Below are 15,054 nucleotides of genomic sequence, written 5' to 3'. Positions count from 1 at the left end.
TGGAGGGCCAAAGGTTAGATGGTTGGTATTTTATAAGTGTAGTTTTAAGTGAATTGGGATGTAACCTTTTCCATGGATGGATAAAGAAGGAGGTAGGGTTGGGGCAAAGCAGGAAAGGGGGATGTGGATGATACAAGGAAGTGATCAGTAATGATCTTATTTATGATTGATACAATGGGATTAGCAAGACCAAGTGAGATAACAGGGTCAAGGGAGTAGCTGTCAATAAGGGCTGGGGAGTTTACATAGAGGGAGAGGTTTAGGGAGGATAAGAGGTCAGTGAACTCAGGAGAGAGAACATGATGAGTTGCGATGGAGGTTGTAATCACTGAGGATGAGAAGTCGTTCAATGCAGAGGTTCAGAGAGGAAGGCAGTGAAGATATCTCCGTGAGAAGATTTTTTATCATACTAGTGAGGGGGGTAGGGAATGATGATTTTGAAAGAGAGGTGAGAGCAGTGGAACAAGGTGAGATTCTCCAAGGAGGAGAAAGTGCCAAAGGAGTCGGGGCCTGGCCAAGGTGGGATCCAGTAAGCGCCACTCCATCACCGCGATGGAGTGAGTGATGGAAGATATAGCCAGCTGGGGAAGCTCCATTAAAAGGGTATGGTGTCATTAGCCCTCAGCCAGGTTTCTGTTAAGGCCATGATGTTGATGCAATCATCTACAAAGGCCCATGGTTGGCAAGGGCCTTCTTCACAAGTGAACAGACATTATGGAGGGTGATGCAGAGAGAGGCAGAAAGAGGAGAATCCACAGGGTCAGCAGTGAGAGGGTGAGTTGGACAGGAAATAGATTGGCAAGATTACCTGCCAGTGGGCATACTGGGCAGGAAGGTCTACACGGAAGTGGATTGGGGCAATTGGCATTGCTGCTCATAATAAACCAGTGCCAAGTGCCTCGATGAGCCCTTCAGAGAATGTCCAGAGCAGCACAGGGATGCTGTAGGTTTACCTAAGATTCAAGCCTGGGACAGTGGCAAGAGAACAGGAAGTTTGAAGAGTATTGAAGAATTGTGTAGGCAGAAATTGGAAGGGCAGAGCACCTGGTATATATAGATATCTACACATCCCACTGTAAAGTTTGTGGTTCATGGAACATGTTGGCAGCAGCTATTTGAAAATAATAACCTTTAATCGATTTTGCAGTAAAATTACCTTAGAAAAAAGTTGATGAAATCATGTTTTATTTGAGGAGTTTGATTGGTAGAGGAAGAATGAATTAATGAACACTGGCATTTGTCTCACAAAATTGTATCAGAAAAAGTCCAAAAACTTTGTGGTTTTCGTTGTTTCCAAGTTCTTGCCGAAGGATATAGTAAACCTCACTGGGGTTTTCTGCTGGATTGCAAAGAGTTGAGTCCTGACAGCAGGTTGTGGCGTGCCTACCTATGGAGCCATGATAGAGGGATGTAAAGTGATTGATTGACATGGACACCCACCTATCAGGATGAAGCAGCGCGGTAACAGGACAGTGCCAACCCAACCAAGTACTCGAATTGGTCTCAGGTTCCTGGACACAGGAATATCCCTTTCTAGGATTTGCAACATTGTCAGGGAATTCTATCGATAGGGACAGTGCCACAGAGATGATTAAAACGCACAATACCCTCTTTGACACATGGGACGTCATTTTCCCACTGGAATACTGTTAAATGCAGTCTATCTACTGCCAAAGATTTCAAAGAATTTGAAAATGAAATATAGTATTCGCCACAAGACTTAATTCTGAAATTACAAGTGTGTAGTCATTTGAATGATCTCATTAAAACAAGCACTAATGATATTTTTTTAAATATTGTTGTGATTTATTCTGGACATTCTTTACTCCTGAAAATCAGGCGCCTGCTGGGATTTTCCGTTACTCCCGGGTCATTTAAGAACCGCAATGCATAATCCCAGTCTCGCAAACCAATTTTGCCTGTAACTTTTTGGAAGGAATCTTTTTTCAAACGTAGTCCTTACCTTATCAGGACGCATCTCTGATCTGCTATTAGATATAGTCAGCCACTTCACATGCTGTAATGTATTTTCTGTTAACCAGAAAGGCCATTTGTTTTCATTTTATTAGCCTGAAAAATGAGTGAATTGGCAACAGTTGAATGAAATTACTTCACGTTCTCCCGCAGCCACAGAGTAGGGAGTTTCTCTTTGGAAACTCTATGTGGGCTCGTTGAAAATAAAATTTCACTCGATTTCTGCTGTGTGGAAGTAAAGCGATTTAGATACAACTTTGGGGGTTAGTTTGACTTTGAGCTTAGAAGCACAATTTGATTCCGCCTTGGTGTCTGGTGAAATCTGACATGTTCCTGGCTGTGATTTTTTTCCTTATAGTAGCTAAACTGGACAATCTTTATAGTCAGGACCTTCATCAAGGGTAGCATTGCATACTTCACTGCATGCCGTGTACAAGCCAAGTGATCAGGGCGTTCCTGTTCCTCTACCGTCACAAGAGGACTGATATTGCCTGTGCGATTTAAATCCAGTGCTGTACTTCGGAAATTCTAAAATAATGAGGAATCATTCATCCATCTGCCCCTGCGCATACCCAATTTGTGTCGAAACACGTTTACAAATAATTCAATGAAACAAGTGGTCATTGTAAATTGAAGGTTTTCCAGAGGCGGAAACAATAGTTTATGCAAACAAGACTGCGCAGTTAACGGGTTTTTAACTGGTGGAATTCTTGGGGACCAGTGTGCACAGTGTTGTGGTAACAATTCAAACATCCTGCATACTCTCTGCAGACATTGTTCGCTGCCTTTTCACAAACTTATCAGATTTTGACAGTGAACGCGAATATTCCTGGTGCAGTAATGTCCTTACTCTGAGATTATAGGAGGGAGTCTGCGGTTCTTAAACTAGTAAAGGGCCTGGACTTTATCCTCCAACGCCATCAAAGATGCTTCCACATTCGATACTAACAGAGCTCCAGCTCAGGAAACCAACCGGAGATCCCCCTCTCCCGTCCCATCCCAACAATCTAAATACAAACTGGGACCCCACCCCGCTCCCCTCCACATACCTCTCAGTACAAACTGAGACCCCACCCCCACCTCTCAGTACAAACTGAGACTCCCACCCCCACCTCTCAGTACAAACTGAGACCCCACCCCCACCTCTCAGTACAAACTGGGCCATCACCCCCACCTCTCAGTACAAACTGGGCCATCACCCCAAAACCCCTCAATAAAATCTGGGACCCCACCTCTCAATACAAGCTGAGACCCTCCTCACCTCTCGATACACACTGGGGCTTCCATCTCCCCAGGTTTGAGAACAATATGCAGTCATCCCAGAGTGGAGGACTCGTTCCCCAAGACAATGGATGGCTTTTGATCTACATCCAAATGCAGATGCAGACCCTGGAGCGATATTGAACAATGGAATATTTCAAAATGAAGAAACGTGACATTTCACCTAAAGAAATGCAAAATATGATTTATTTGAGAAAGGCATTAATTTTGGGGGTGAAATGATAGACTTAATTGAACTCTTCGTTATGAACCTCGGGGACATGGGACCTGAGGACTTTGGTTTCATTTCTGCTCAATAAACAGAATCTGTTCCGACGGATCTCCCCAGCTCTCCCAGCGCCCAGATGGGAGGGCTGGATGGGCGCGGGCCTTGTCGTGGGACTCAATGTCTGTTTTTAACGGGATACGGAACACAGGCAAAAGTTTAGCTCGAACCATCCAAAGCTGCAATTACATTCAATACTCTTAGAAAACGGAATAAAGCAAGTGAACAACTTGCTGTTCACAATTACTGCCGCATTTCCCACCTCACACACCAGGTGTTTTACCTGTGTGGAGTGTCACACAGACAGCAACATTTCTACATTGATAGTTGCTCATCGATCCATAAGGAAACGGTTTTCTTCGCACTCCCTTCATGGCCGCCATTGGAAAATGTACAAACTATCTTGGTCACTTCACCCCAAGTTAAACTCTATTTGTATTTGCAGCTAAACTAATTTGTCCCGGTTAGTTAGCTAGAAAGCACACTGGGAAGTGGCGCTAACGTGCGGATTGAGGGAAACTTAGAGCCGCTAAAGGCAATTCTTAAACTGATCAGCCGGATCAAAACCACTTCCATATACATTGACCACACTTTCGGAAGGTCATACCATTAAAAAAAACTGCACGGATTATCCTAGTGACTAACACTGCGATATATCGAACATACCAGACACTCTATGAAATTTTCGACACGTATTGCTACTGTTCATTAATCGCACCCTTTAAGGTTCTGGGTTCAAGTCCCACTCCAGGCCTGGGGCGCATCAACAAGAGCAGGAGTGCAGGAGTGAGCGAGTTGGAGGTTTGGAATGGACAATAGGATCATGTAGCACAGACGAGGCCCTTCGGCCTATTGTGCCTGTGAGATAGCTCTCCAATCAGTCCCACTCTTTCTCCATATCCCTTCATTATCTTCCTTACCGAGTATATATCCAATTGCCTTCTGAAAGTTAGTTTTGAATCTGTTTCCACCACCCTTTCAGACAGTGCATTCAGGTCACAAGTGCTGCAGAACTGAACTGTTTTCGGACGCAATTTTTAAAAAATACACAGACAATGGCACATATTTTGTAAAATTATATTTACATCAATATAACCATAAAACAATACATCTTGAGAGGACTGATTAGTCCCATTTGTTTACCCAGTTAGTGGTTTTACACCAATACATTAAACCATTGAACAGGTCGACACCAACAACATAAAATTATTCACACTCTTTACAACCAGAGCTTTGCTACAAAATTTAAAACACTGGAAGATATATTAGCACAAAAAACGCGTACAAAAATAGTTTCTAAAAATCTCCAGATTAATTGGCAGGAATTGAACAGCTTCGCCAGCTTATGAAGGTTATTGGTGATTTCATGATTGCCACAGTCAGTCCTTTAAGGCGGGATATTTACATGCAGACAGGTAGAATCGTCCACAATAAACAAGGCACCAAGAAAATCTCAGCATGCAGTGTTTAAATGCGAAAGTACAAGACATCCATTTGCCATTTAAACTAACGCCAGATAAAGCTGTCTCCCTCAATGACTCCTGGTCAAATTAAATTCCTCTCTAACTCCTCCCTTTTCTCCTCTGGGTCTTCTCATGCTAGAGGGCAAAACGTTAAAATATGAAATACTTGCTGCACACATCCTATTAAATTTAGACTTCGGCAAAAGGAAGCCTGTTCTTGGTTATCTTCTAGGATTAGAGAGCTTTTAAGTCATTTACCACGCTTGTTTCTTTTTGTTGTTTGAAGATATTAGTGACCAATCTATGTAAAAAAAAAGTGCCGGAGCTAGTTTCCTCAGACGAACATTCACTGCCTTGTTTACAAAATATTCCCTTTAGCCACCTGTGGTATAAACTCCCAGCAACAGCACTTTCCCCGCGTTTGCACCAGTGAACAACCCTGACCAGTCTCTTGTGGACTCTGAATGGGAATGTTTGAGGAGAGCGTTAGTTAATATGGTATGTACAGTACCCTGACTAGTTTAACCGTTTAGCCAAACCAGAAGCCCTGCACTGTGTACAAAAAGAAGCAAATGATCAACTCGCTCCCCCGTTCCCCCAAAGTAAGGTGGATGGGGCTAAGGGGTGACACTTTGGGTGGGGGCCTTTGAGACGATGCTGAAGGAGCAAAATGTAAACACGTAGCTGGAGGAGACATGGGTGCAATCTCTCATAGAAACTCCGTTCCCTTAAAGTTCCTCGCCTTGCGGTAGTGTCATTGAGCGTGTCTATGCCTTGTCTATACTGTCCTGGGCGGACAGGCGGTCAGCGGGCTGCTCCCGGAGCACAGAGTTGCCACAGTGGAGCTGGCCGCCCTCTCGCTGGCCAGCTTCTTCTCTTTCTGCCTCAGGTGGATCTTGGTGTGCCTCTTCCGCTCGTCGCTGCGGGCGAATTTCCTGCCGCAGAAATCGCAGGAGAAGGGTTTCTCCCCGGTGTGGGTGCGAATGTGGGTGGTGAGGTGGTCGCTCCGGCTGAAGTTCCTCATGCAGATCCGGCACTGGAACGGTTTGTGGCCGGTGTGGATCCGGATGTGCCGGGTGAGCTCGTCCGAGCGGGAGAAGCGGCGGTCGCAGCCCTCCGCCGGGCACGGGTAGGGTCTCTCGTGGACTGGGGTCTTGCTGGGGCGGTTGGGGTATTTCCTGAGGCGGATGGGTCGGAGGGGTAGGTTCTGACCGCCGTAAGCGCTGGGAAGCCGGGCCCCTTCTCCTGATGGGTTACCCAGAGTGAAGTTCCTGATGGTGGAGAGAGGGGTCAGAGGCGGTGCCATCCTGATGGGCTCCACGGGGCAGGAGAAGGGTTTGCGCTCGGTGCCCGGGTTGAGCTCTCGGTGCGGATGCTGAGCTTGAAAGATGCTACTGTACTCCGGCAGGATGGGGAATAAGGTATTGTCCACCACCGGTTTGGGAGAAGGATAGGACGGAGGAGGAGGGTATCCCAGGCTGCATGTAGAGGTGCTGAAGAATGGAGCCGGCTCCTGGTATATCTCCCCGCAGGTATAAGGAGGCGGCGGCGAGTACATATGCTCCATCTCGCTCTGGTTCTGTGCCATCGTGCAGCTGAGGGTGTTGGAGAGCGGGTTCGGAGAAGCTGAGGAAGAGGAGGAGGACGATGAGGTGGAGGAAGGTGGAGGGACTCCAAAGATTCCAGTACTCACTATGTTAATGATTCCGTCAGGGCTCCAATTGGCGCTGGCACATTGAGAGTCAATAGAGAACTTGCCCATGTAGGTAAAAGTCTGACTGCGGGAAGCAGGGGCTGGGTGGTATGTGTTGGGATAAGGCAGGTCGATGGGTCTCTTGTCGCTGCCCATGTCCACATTAATCATTCCATCTGTAAAAGAGAAACAAAGAGTTGCTTTGGAGGATACCTCACATTCACTTTGCCGAGTTTCGGACAGCATTTGGACAACTAACTACACTCGGTGATTGTCACAGCCAATAGCTGAACTGAATCTACACCTGGGACTGAGCCGCTGGGAGAACCCAGTGATAAACAGGAGGGACCAAACACAACAAACTATAAAGCAGACTAAACAACAGCCTTGCCTGAAGAGACTGATAACTGTTAAATCAATCCCACACACTCCACTCTTTAACGTTTCTAATTCCAGTATATTATTGTTTTCATTTCATTTTTAGCAGTAATTTCACCCTCTCCATAAATTCCATTTCCCCCCTCGGAAAGAATGAATTAAATACAAACTGTCCCTCTTCAGTTAACCACTTCTCCACCATACAAACTACAACTTCAAACAAAAAGGTAAATAAACATCAGTCTGAGGTTATTGTTCACACCCTCTCACGGGATGTCCTGTAAACCTTCTCTACCTCCCGAGCCGCGTATACTGGACCAGTAGCCAGGTGACCAGTGCCAAACTGCTTACCTGAGGGCATCTGCTCGTATTGTGCCAGCTCCTGGTTATGGAAGACAGCGAGGGACGCGGGCAGCGAACTGATCTCATCCACCGAGTACATGTTTTCAGGGAGCTGGTGGAAGAGACCTCCGAGGGACAGCGGGATTTTCTCCACCGTTTTCGCCGTCATCTTCTGTTTTGGCTCGGTCTTGGATTAATTTTTTAAAAAGTTTTCTTTTCCTCTCTCTCTCTCTCTGTCTCTCTCCTTGTTTAAACGTTAGTGTCAAAATGTTGAAGCCGAGCTGTGTCTGCCTGGGTTGCCCTCACTCGCAGAAACTGAGGAAGCGGTAAGGAGTAAGCCCTCCCCTCCTAATGTGTAGCCCCCTTCAGCAGCTGCTAATGCCTCTCACTCACTCTCTCTCTCTCACACTCTCTCTGCTTCAATTCCCCTCTCACAAGCGCCACTTTACTATTTATCCCGAGCAGCCGAATGCCCCGTGACGTAAGAGACCATATATGGACTGAGAGAGGAAAAGGGTTGTAACAAGGCTCAGTGACGCGGTGGGCGGGGAACTGGTGGCCTGTGCGCCTGGCTCCTCGGCCAGGGGAGGCATCGCATGGGCATAGCCCACCGGCCCTCTCCCCGACCACCCCAGGAGGAGGGGAGAGAGGAGGAGCAGCCCCCACTTGCTCCTGTTGCTGGACAAGTTGCTGATTGAATGCCTTCACTTTACTGATGTGTTTCTTTCAGCAGGAGAAACATGGAGGGATTCCGGCTGCGTCTGCCTGTCCATGTATGGAGAGAGGATCCGGCAGGGGAGGTGGAGCAGGAGATGGGGGGTGGGGGGTAGAGGGCAGAGGGAGAGCTCCGCCCTTCTCCCCATATTTGGCAGGATATTCCGGAAAGCAAGCAAGTCACGGAAACTCGCGAAAGCCACGCTAGCGACACAACAGACAGAAGCCGGGGAGTGGAAGGACCAAATAAACCACAGGAGCGACCGCAGAGTGACTCCAACTGCTGCCGATAGCCGGGCTTCAATTATTTTCAGATAGACCAAAATGTTATTTACATCCATAGGGCGAGCTGAATCCGCAGTGAGTTCAGTTCCACAAACACCCCCACCCCCTATGGCTTAGTTTAGGGCTGGAATGGGGCGGGAGGGAGGGAGGTGACTGGGTGAATCTATTTTGCTCTCAACAATTTAAATATTAATATGAGGGACCGAAAGTTTCCCACCAGTTCGCATTCCACAGGGACTGCTCCTGAACACTATTCCTGTCTCTTGGCTCGAGTTTTAACCCCAATCACTGACATAACTGATTGAAAGACAGAGTAAGTCAGACATGTAGTGGACGGGGCAGTGGCGCTGCGCTCTGCTCAATGCCCGCTCTTTGAACAGCTCCAGTAGCTACATTTCAGCGAGGAAGGGGCAGATACTGCTGAGTCAGCATTAATAATTATGTCCCGGAAACATTCGGTGCTTAAGGAAGCACCATAGTCTGGAATGCAATGCTTGGGATCTGTTATTGGTTAACAAATGAGTGTAAATCCCTGGGACCAATATTGCTTTGCCCTTTAGAAAAATAATTCCTACTTTCTCTTGGAGCTCCCTCTCTCTTGTTTTACAAGTCTCACTCTCTGTCTGTCTGTCTGTCTCACTCTCTGTCTGTCTGTCTCACTCTCTGCTCTGCCTCACTCTCTGTCTGCCTCACTCTCTGTCTGTCTGTCTCGCTCTCTGCTCTGTCTGTCTCACACTTTGTCTCATTCTCTGCTCTGTCTGTCTCACTCTGTCTGTCTCACTCTCTGCTCTGTCTGTCTCACTCTGTCTCACTCTCTGCTCTGTCTGTCTCACTCTGTCTGTCTCACTCTCTGCTCTGTCTGTCTCACTATGTCTCACTCTCTGCTCTGTCTGTCTCACTCTCTGCTCTGTCTGTCTCACTCTGTCTCACTCTCTGCTCTGTCTGTCTCACTCTGTCTGTCTCACTCTCTGCTCTGTCTGTCTGTCTCACTCTCTGCTCTGTCTGTCTGTCTCACTCTCTGCTCTATCTGTCTCACTCTCTCTTACTGTCTGTCTTTCTCACTCACTCACACACACACTCACTCACTGTATTCTGTCTGCCCTCATTCTCCACATTTACTCTCACATGCATTCTTGACCTATTCCATCCCACCTTCCCTTTAATTCCATGTTCCTCATGACCTCTGCATTTCTCCCTGTTTTCTCCAGCCTGTCTTTGGAGCAGTCTTTCAATCTTGCCCTGAATCTCTCCATATTTTAAATACTTCACCTTGTGTTAATCATTGTGGGGGAAAAACCGTGCTAGTATTGGGACCCCCTTCACTTCAATTAGATAGAGGCATTTAGATTTGACAGAGGTATTCAAAATCATGAGAAGTCTGAGCAGAGTAATTACAGAGAAACTGTTCCTACCCGTGAAAGGATTGAAAATGAGAGAATACAGATTTCAAGCAATTACTAAAAGAAGTAATAGCGATATGAAGAAAAACGTTTTCACGCAGCGAGTGGTTAAGGTCTGAATGCATTGCCTGAGAGTGTGGTGGAGGCAGGTTCAATTGAAGCATTCAAAAGGGAATTAGACTGTTATCTGAAAAGGAAGAATGTGCAGGGTTACAGAGAGAAGATGGGGAATAGCACTAAGGGAATTGCTCATTCAGAGAGCTGGTGCAGACACAATGGGCTTCTGCACCATAACAATCCTGTGATTCTGTGGAGCTCCAGGTAAGTGTCCCAGGTTATATATAAGCAGGCTTAGCTGAATGGGGCAGCAGTTTGAATGGAGCTAATAGCCACAGGAGGGAGGGCTTGTGGTGCAGTGGACAGTGTCCCTGCCTCTGAGCCACAAGCGCTGGGTTTGAGTCCCACCCTAGGATTTGATGGCCACAGAAGGTGTGTTCATTTTGCAGCCAAATACATTATCAACCTTCCAATGGCAGGTGGTAAGAGTGGGAGACATTCCTTGTGAGCCATTCAAAGAAAACTGAAGCCTCTTCCATCATTATCCATAGCTCCAGACTACAACTAGCTCCAGTGAAGCAACTTGGACTCCTTGATGGATGCACCATCACCAGTCATAAGCTGGAGGTATACTGCCCTCTGCGCATCATTGCAGGCTGCATTCAGATTGCGGACAAATGAGCTCTGTGGGTGCCAATACTCACTATTAGTGATAGAAAAATGCAGGTGGGATCACTGACATTATAAACTTTAAACTGCTCAGAGATTGTTGCACATGTGGCTGGAGTTATACCACAACCAGCATGAACTTTCGTGCACCTGTAGTTAGCACATCACTTATGCATTATAAGGCACATTTGTATCAAAATTCATCTGGACTGCCCCCCACCCTAATCCCAATATCAGCTCCATATTCAGCACACTCTTATTATCTCATGGTAATATTCTGTGGAAGCAGCTATTTCTGAGGTAGTTTGCCACTTTGGGCTGGCTTTAGACAGTGGCCATTGGGAACAGGACTGAAACTGCAGATCTTTAAAACACATGTCTCATTAGGATTTGATGGTAAAGGCCAGTGTTTAAAGGCAGTGCTAGTCCATTCCTGGTCTTTATTTTATGTTTTATATATTCTCACTCCTGCTCCCTGTATTTTCCTTTTCAATTAATTATTAATTTTCCTTTTCACTCTCTCTGTATTCCCTCTTCACATTCTCTCTATTCCTCATTTACACTCTCTGTATCTGCCTTTACTCCACATTCCCCTTAACTCTCTCTGTATTTTCCATTTACACAGTATTCCCCCTTTAACTTTCTCTTTATTCCCCTTTTACTTACTCTGTTTTCCACCTTCACTCTGCTTTCCCCCTTGACTCTCTCTGTATTCACCTTTACCCTCTTTGTATTCCCTCTTTACTCTCCCTGTATTCCCTCTTTACTCTCTCTGTATTCCCTCTACTCTCCCTGTATTCCCTCTTTACTCTTATCAGTATTCACCCTTTACTCTCAATGAATTCCCCTTCATTCTCTTTGTATTCTTTCTTTGATTTCTCTATATTCTCTCATTACTTTCTCTGTATTCCCCCTTTACTCTTCATGTAATTTCTCTTCACGCTCTCTGTATTCCCCCTTTACTCTTCATGTAATTTCTCTTCACGCTCTCTGTATTCCCCCTTTACTCTTCATGTAATTTCTCTTCACGTTCTCTGTATTCCCCCTTTACTCTTCATGTAATTTCTCTTCACGCTCTCTGTATTCCCCCTTTACTCTTCATGTAATTTCTCTTCACGCTCTCTGTATTCCCCCTTTACTCTTCATGTAATTTCTCTTCACGTTCTCTGTATTCCCCCTTTACTCTTCATGTAATTTCTCTTCACGCTCTCTGTATTCCCCCTTTACTCTTCATGTAATTTCTCTTCACGCTCTCTGTATTCCCCCTTTACTCTTCATGTAATTTCTCTTCACGCTCTCTGTATTCCCCCTTTACTCTTCATGTAATTTCTCTTCACGCTCTCTGTATTCCCCCTTTACTCTTCATGTAATTTCTCTTCACGCTCTCTGTATTCCCCCTTTACTCTTCATGTAATTTCTCTTCACGCTCTCTGTATTCCCCCTTTACTCTTCATGTAATTTCTCTTCACGCTCTCTGTATTCCCCCTTTACTCTTCATGTAATTTCTCTTCACGCTCTCTGTATTCCCCCTTTACTCTTCATGTAATTTCTCTTCACGCTCTCTGTATTCCCCCTTTACTCTTCATGTAATTTCTCTTCACGCTCTCTGTATTCCCCCTTTACTCTTCATGTAATTTCTCTTCACGCTCTCTGTATTCCCCCTTTACTCTTCATGTAATTTCTCTTCACGCTCTCTGTATTCCCCCTTTACTCTTCATGTAATTTCTCTTCACGCTCTCTGTATTCCCCCTTTACTCTTCATGTAATTTCTCTTCACGCTCTCTGTATTCCCCCTTTACTCTTCATGTAATTTCTCTTCACGCTCTCTGTATTCCCCCTTTACTCTTCATGTAATTTCTCTTCACGCTCTCTGTATTCCCCCTTTACTCTTCATGTAATTTCTCTTCACGCTCTCTGTATTCCCCCTTTACTCTTCATGTAATTTCTCTTCACGCTCTCTGTATTCCCCCTTTACTCTTCATGTAATTTCTCTTCACGCTCTCTGTATTCCCCCTTTACTCTTCATGTAATTTCTCTTCACGCTCTCTGTATTCCCCCTTTACTCTTCATGTAATTTCTCTTCACGCTCTCTGTATTCCCCCTTTACTCTTCATGTAATTTCTCTTCACGCTCTCTGTATTCCCCCTTTACTCTTCATGTAATTTCTCTTCACGCTCTCTGTATTCCCCCTTTACTCTTCATGTAATTTCTCTTCACGCTCTCTGTATTCCCCCTTTACTCTTCATGTAATTTCTCTTCACGCTCTCTGTATTCCCCCTTTACTCTTCATGTAATTTCTCTTCACGCTCTCTGTATTCCCCCTTTACTCTTCATGTAATTTCTCTTCACGCTCTCTGTATTCCCCCTTTACTCTTCATGTAATTTCTCTTCACGCTCTCTGTATTCCCCCTTTACTCTTCATGTAATTTCTCTTCACGCTCTCTGTATTCCCCCTTTACTCTTCATGTAATTTCTCTTCACGCTCTCTGTATTCCCCCTTTACTCTTCATGTAATTTCTCTTCACGCTCTCTGTATTCCCCCTTTACTCTTCATGTAATTTCTCTTCACGCTCTCTGTATTCCCCCTTTACTCTTCATGTAATTTCTCTTCACGCTCTCTGTATTCCCCCTTTACTCTTCATGTAATTTCTCTTCACGCTCTCTGTATTCCCCCTTTACTCTTCATGTAATTTCTCTTCACGCTCTCTGTATTCCCCCTTTACTCTTCATGTAATTTCTCTTCACGCTCTCTGTATTCCCCCTTTACTCTTCATGTAATTTCTCTTCACGCTCTCTGTATTCCCCCTTTACTCTTCATGTAATTTCTCTTCACACTCTCTGTATTCCCCCTTTACTCTTCATGTAATTTCTCTTCACGCTCTCTGTATTCCCCCTTTACTCTTCATGTAATTTCTCTTCACGCTCTCTGTATTCCCTCTTTTCTCTGACTCTGTGTTATCTCTTTACACTCCCTGAAATCTCTCTCTACTCTCTCCGTCTTCCCTCTTTACTTCCTTTGTAATCTCTCTTCTGTCTCAGTATTCCTCCTTACTCTCCTTTGTTTTCTCTTATTACCCTCTCTCTATTCTCTCTTTACTCTCTCTCTCCATCAGGAACATAGGAACAGGATTAGCTCATTTGACCATCAAGCCTGTTCTGCCATTCAATGAGATTATGGCTGATCTGGGACCTAACTCCATATACCCACCTTTGCACTATATCCCTTATTACCTTTGGTTAACAAAAAATCTTTCAGCCTCAGGTTTAAAATTAACAATTGATCTAGCATCAACTGCTATTTGTGGAAGAGAGTTCCAAACTTCTACCAGCCTTTGTGTGTAGAAGTGTTTCCTCACTTCACTCTGAAAAGTTGGCTCTAATTTTAAGACTATGCCCCCTAGTCCTAGATACCCCAACTAATGGAAATAGTTTCTATATACCCTATCTGTTCTCATTAATATCTTAAAAACTTCAATCAAATCATGCCTGAACCTTCTAAATTCCAGGGGATACAAAACTAGTTTGTGTAATAAAAAACAGAAAATGCTGGAAAAGGCAGCCAGTCTGGCAGCACCTTTGGAGAGAGAAAAACAGTTAACGTTTCAAGTCCAATATGACTCTTCCTTGGAACTCATCTTCAGCTAGTTTGTTTAATCTATCCTCATAATTTAACCCTTGGTATCCTGGTATCACTCTGATAAATCTAGGCAGCGCTCCCTTGAAAGCCAATATATCCTTCCTCAGGTGTGCTCAGAACTGCTTGCAGTATTCCAGGTATAGTCCAGCCAGGCCTTTGCGTGCCTGAAGCATGATTTCTACCCTCTTGTATTCTAGTCCTCTACACATAAAGGCCAGCATTCCATTATCCTTTTAAATATTTCCTGTACCCCGTCATGACATTTTAATGATCCACATACCTGGACCCTCATGTCTCTCTGGGCCTCCACTTTTCTAGCTTTTCACTATTTAGAAAATACCCATGTTCTATCCTTTTTAGTTTCAAGGTAGATGACCTCACATTTGCTTACATTGAAATCCATTCACTATAGGTTTGTCAATCACATAAACTATCAATATCCCTTTGTAATTTTATGCTTCCATCTACATTGTTTACAATCTACTTCTGCCTATCATTGTGTCATCGGCAAATTTGGATACATGGCTTTTTATCCTCTATGTTGTTAATTAATAGTGAATAGTTGAGGCCCCAATACAGATCTTGGCAGGACATCCGAAATCACAGCCTGTCCATGAGAGTACCTGCCCATTACCCCAGCTCTCTGTGTCCTGCTGCTCAACCAATTACTCTAACTAAATCAATAATTTGACTTTAATTCTATGGGCTTCAGTTTTAGTTAACAGTCTCTTAAGAGGGATGTTATTGAATACCTTCTGGAAGTCCATATAAATAACATTAATAGACATTGCCCTGTGCAATACTTTAACCAACTCTTCAAAATGTTCAGTCAGGTTTGTCAGGTACCACCTGCCTTTTACAAATTTCTCTGATCAGCTGAAAATGTTCAATCTGTT

The 15,054-nt window shown here is 44.7% G+C and overlaps 1 protein-coding gene across 1 annotated transcript; it reads right to left on the bottom strand.

Moving 5' to 3' along the window:
• Positions 1-4,583: 4,583 nt before the first annotated feature.
• On the bottom strand, positions 4,584-7,819 carry egr2b (early growth response 2b). The gene is made up of 2 exons (XM_078565880.1): positions 7,406-7,819; positions 4,584-6,852 (listed from the first exon to the last, which is right to left on the bottom strand). The coding sequence occupies exons 1-2, from the start codon at positions 7,563-7,565 to the stop codon at positions 5,762-5,764; spliced, it is 1,251 nt and encodes a 416-aa protein (XP_078422006.1). The 5' UTR covers positions 7,566-7,819; the 3' UTR covers positions 4,584-5,761.
• Positions 7,820-15,054: the final 7,235 nt, after the last annotated feature.

The sequence above is a fragment of the Cetorhinus maximus genome, chromosome 20 (assembly GCF_964194155.1).
Source record: "Cetorhinus maximus chromosome 20, sCetMax3.hap1.1, whole genome shotgun sequence".
Lineage (NCBI taxonomy): Eukaryota > Metazoa > Chordata > Chondrichthyes > Lamniformes > Cetorhinidae > Cetorhinus > Cetorhinus maximus.
The sequence above is the reverse complement of the archived record's forward strand: the minus strand, read 5'-3'. Positions and strand labels throughout refer to the sequence as shown.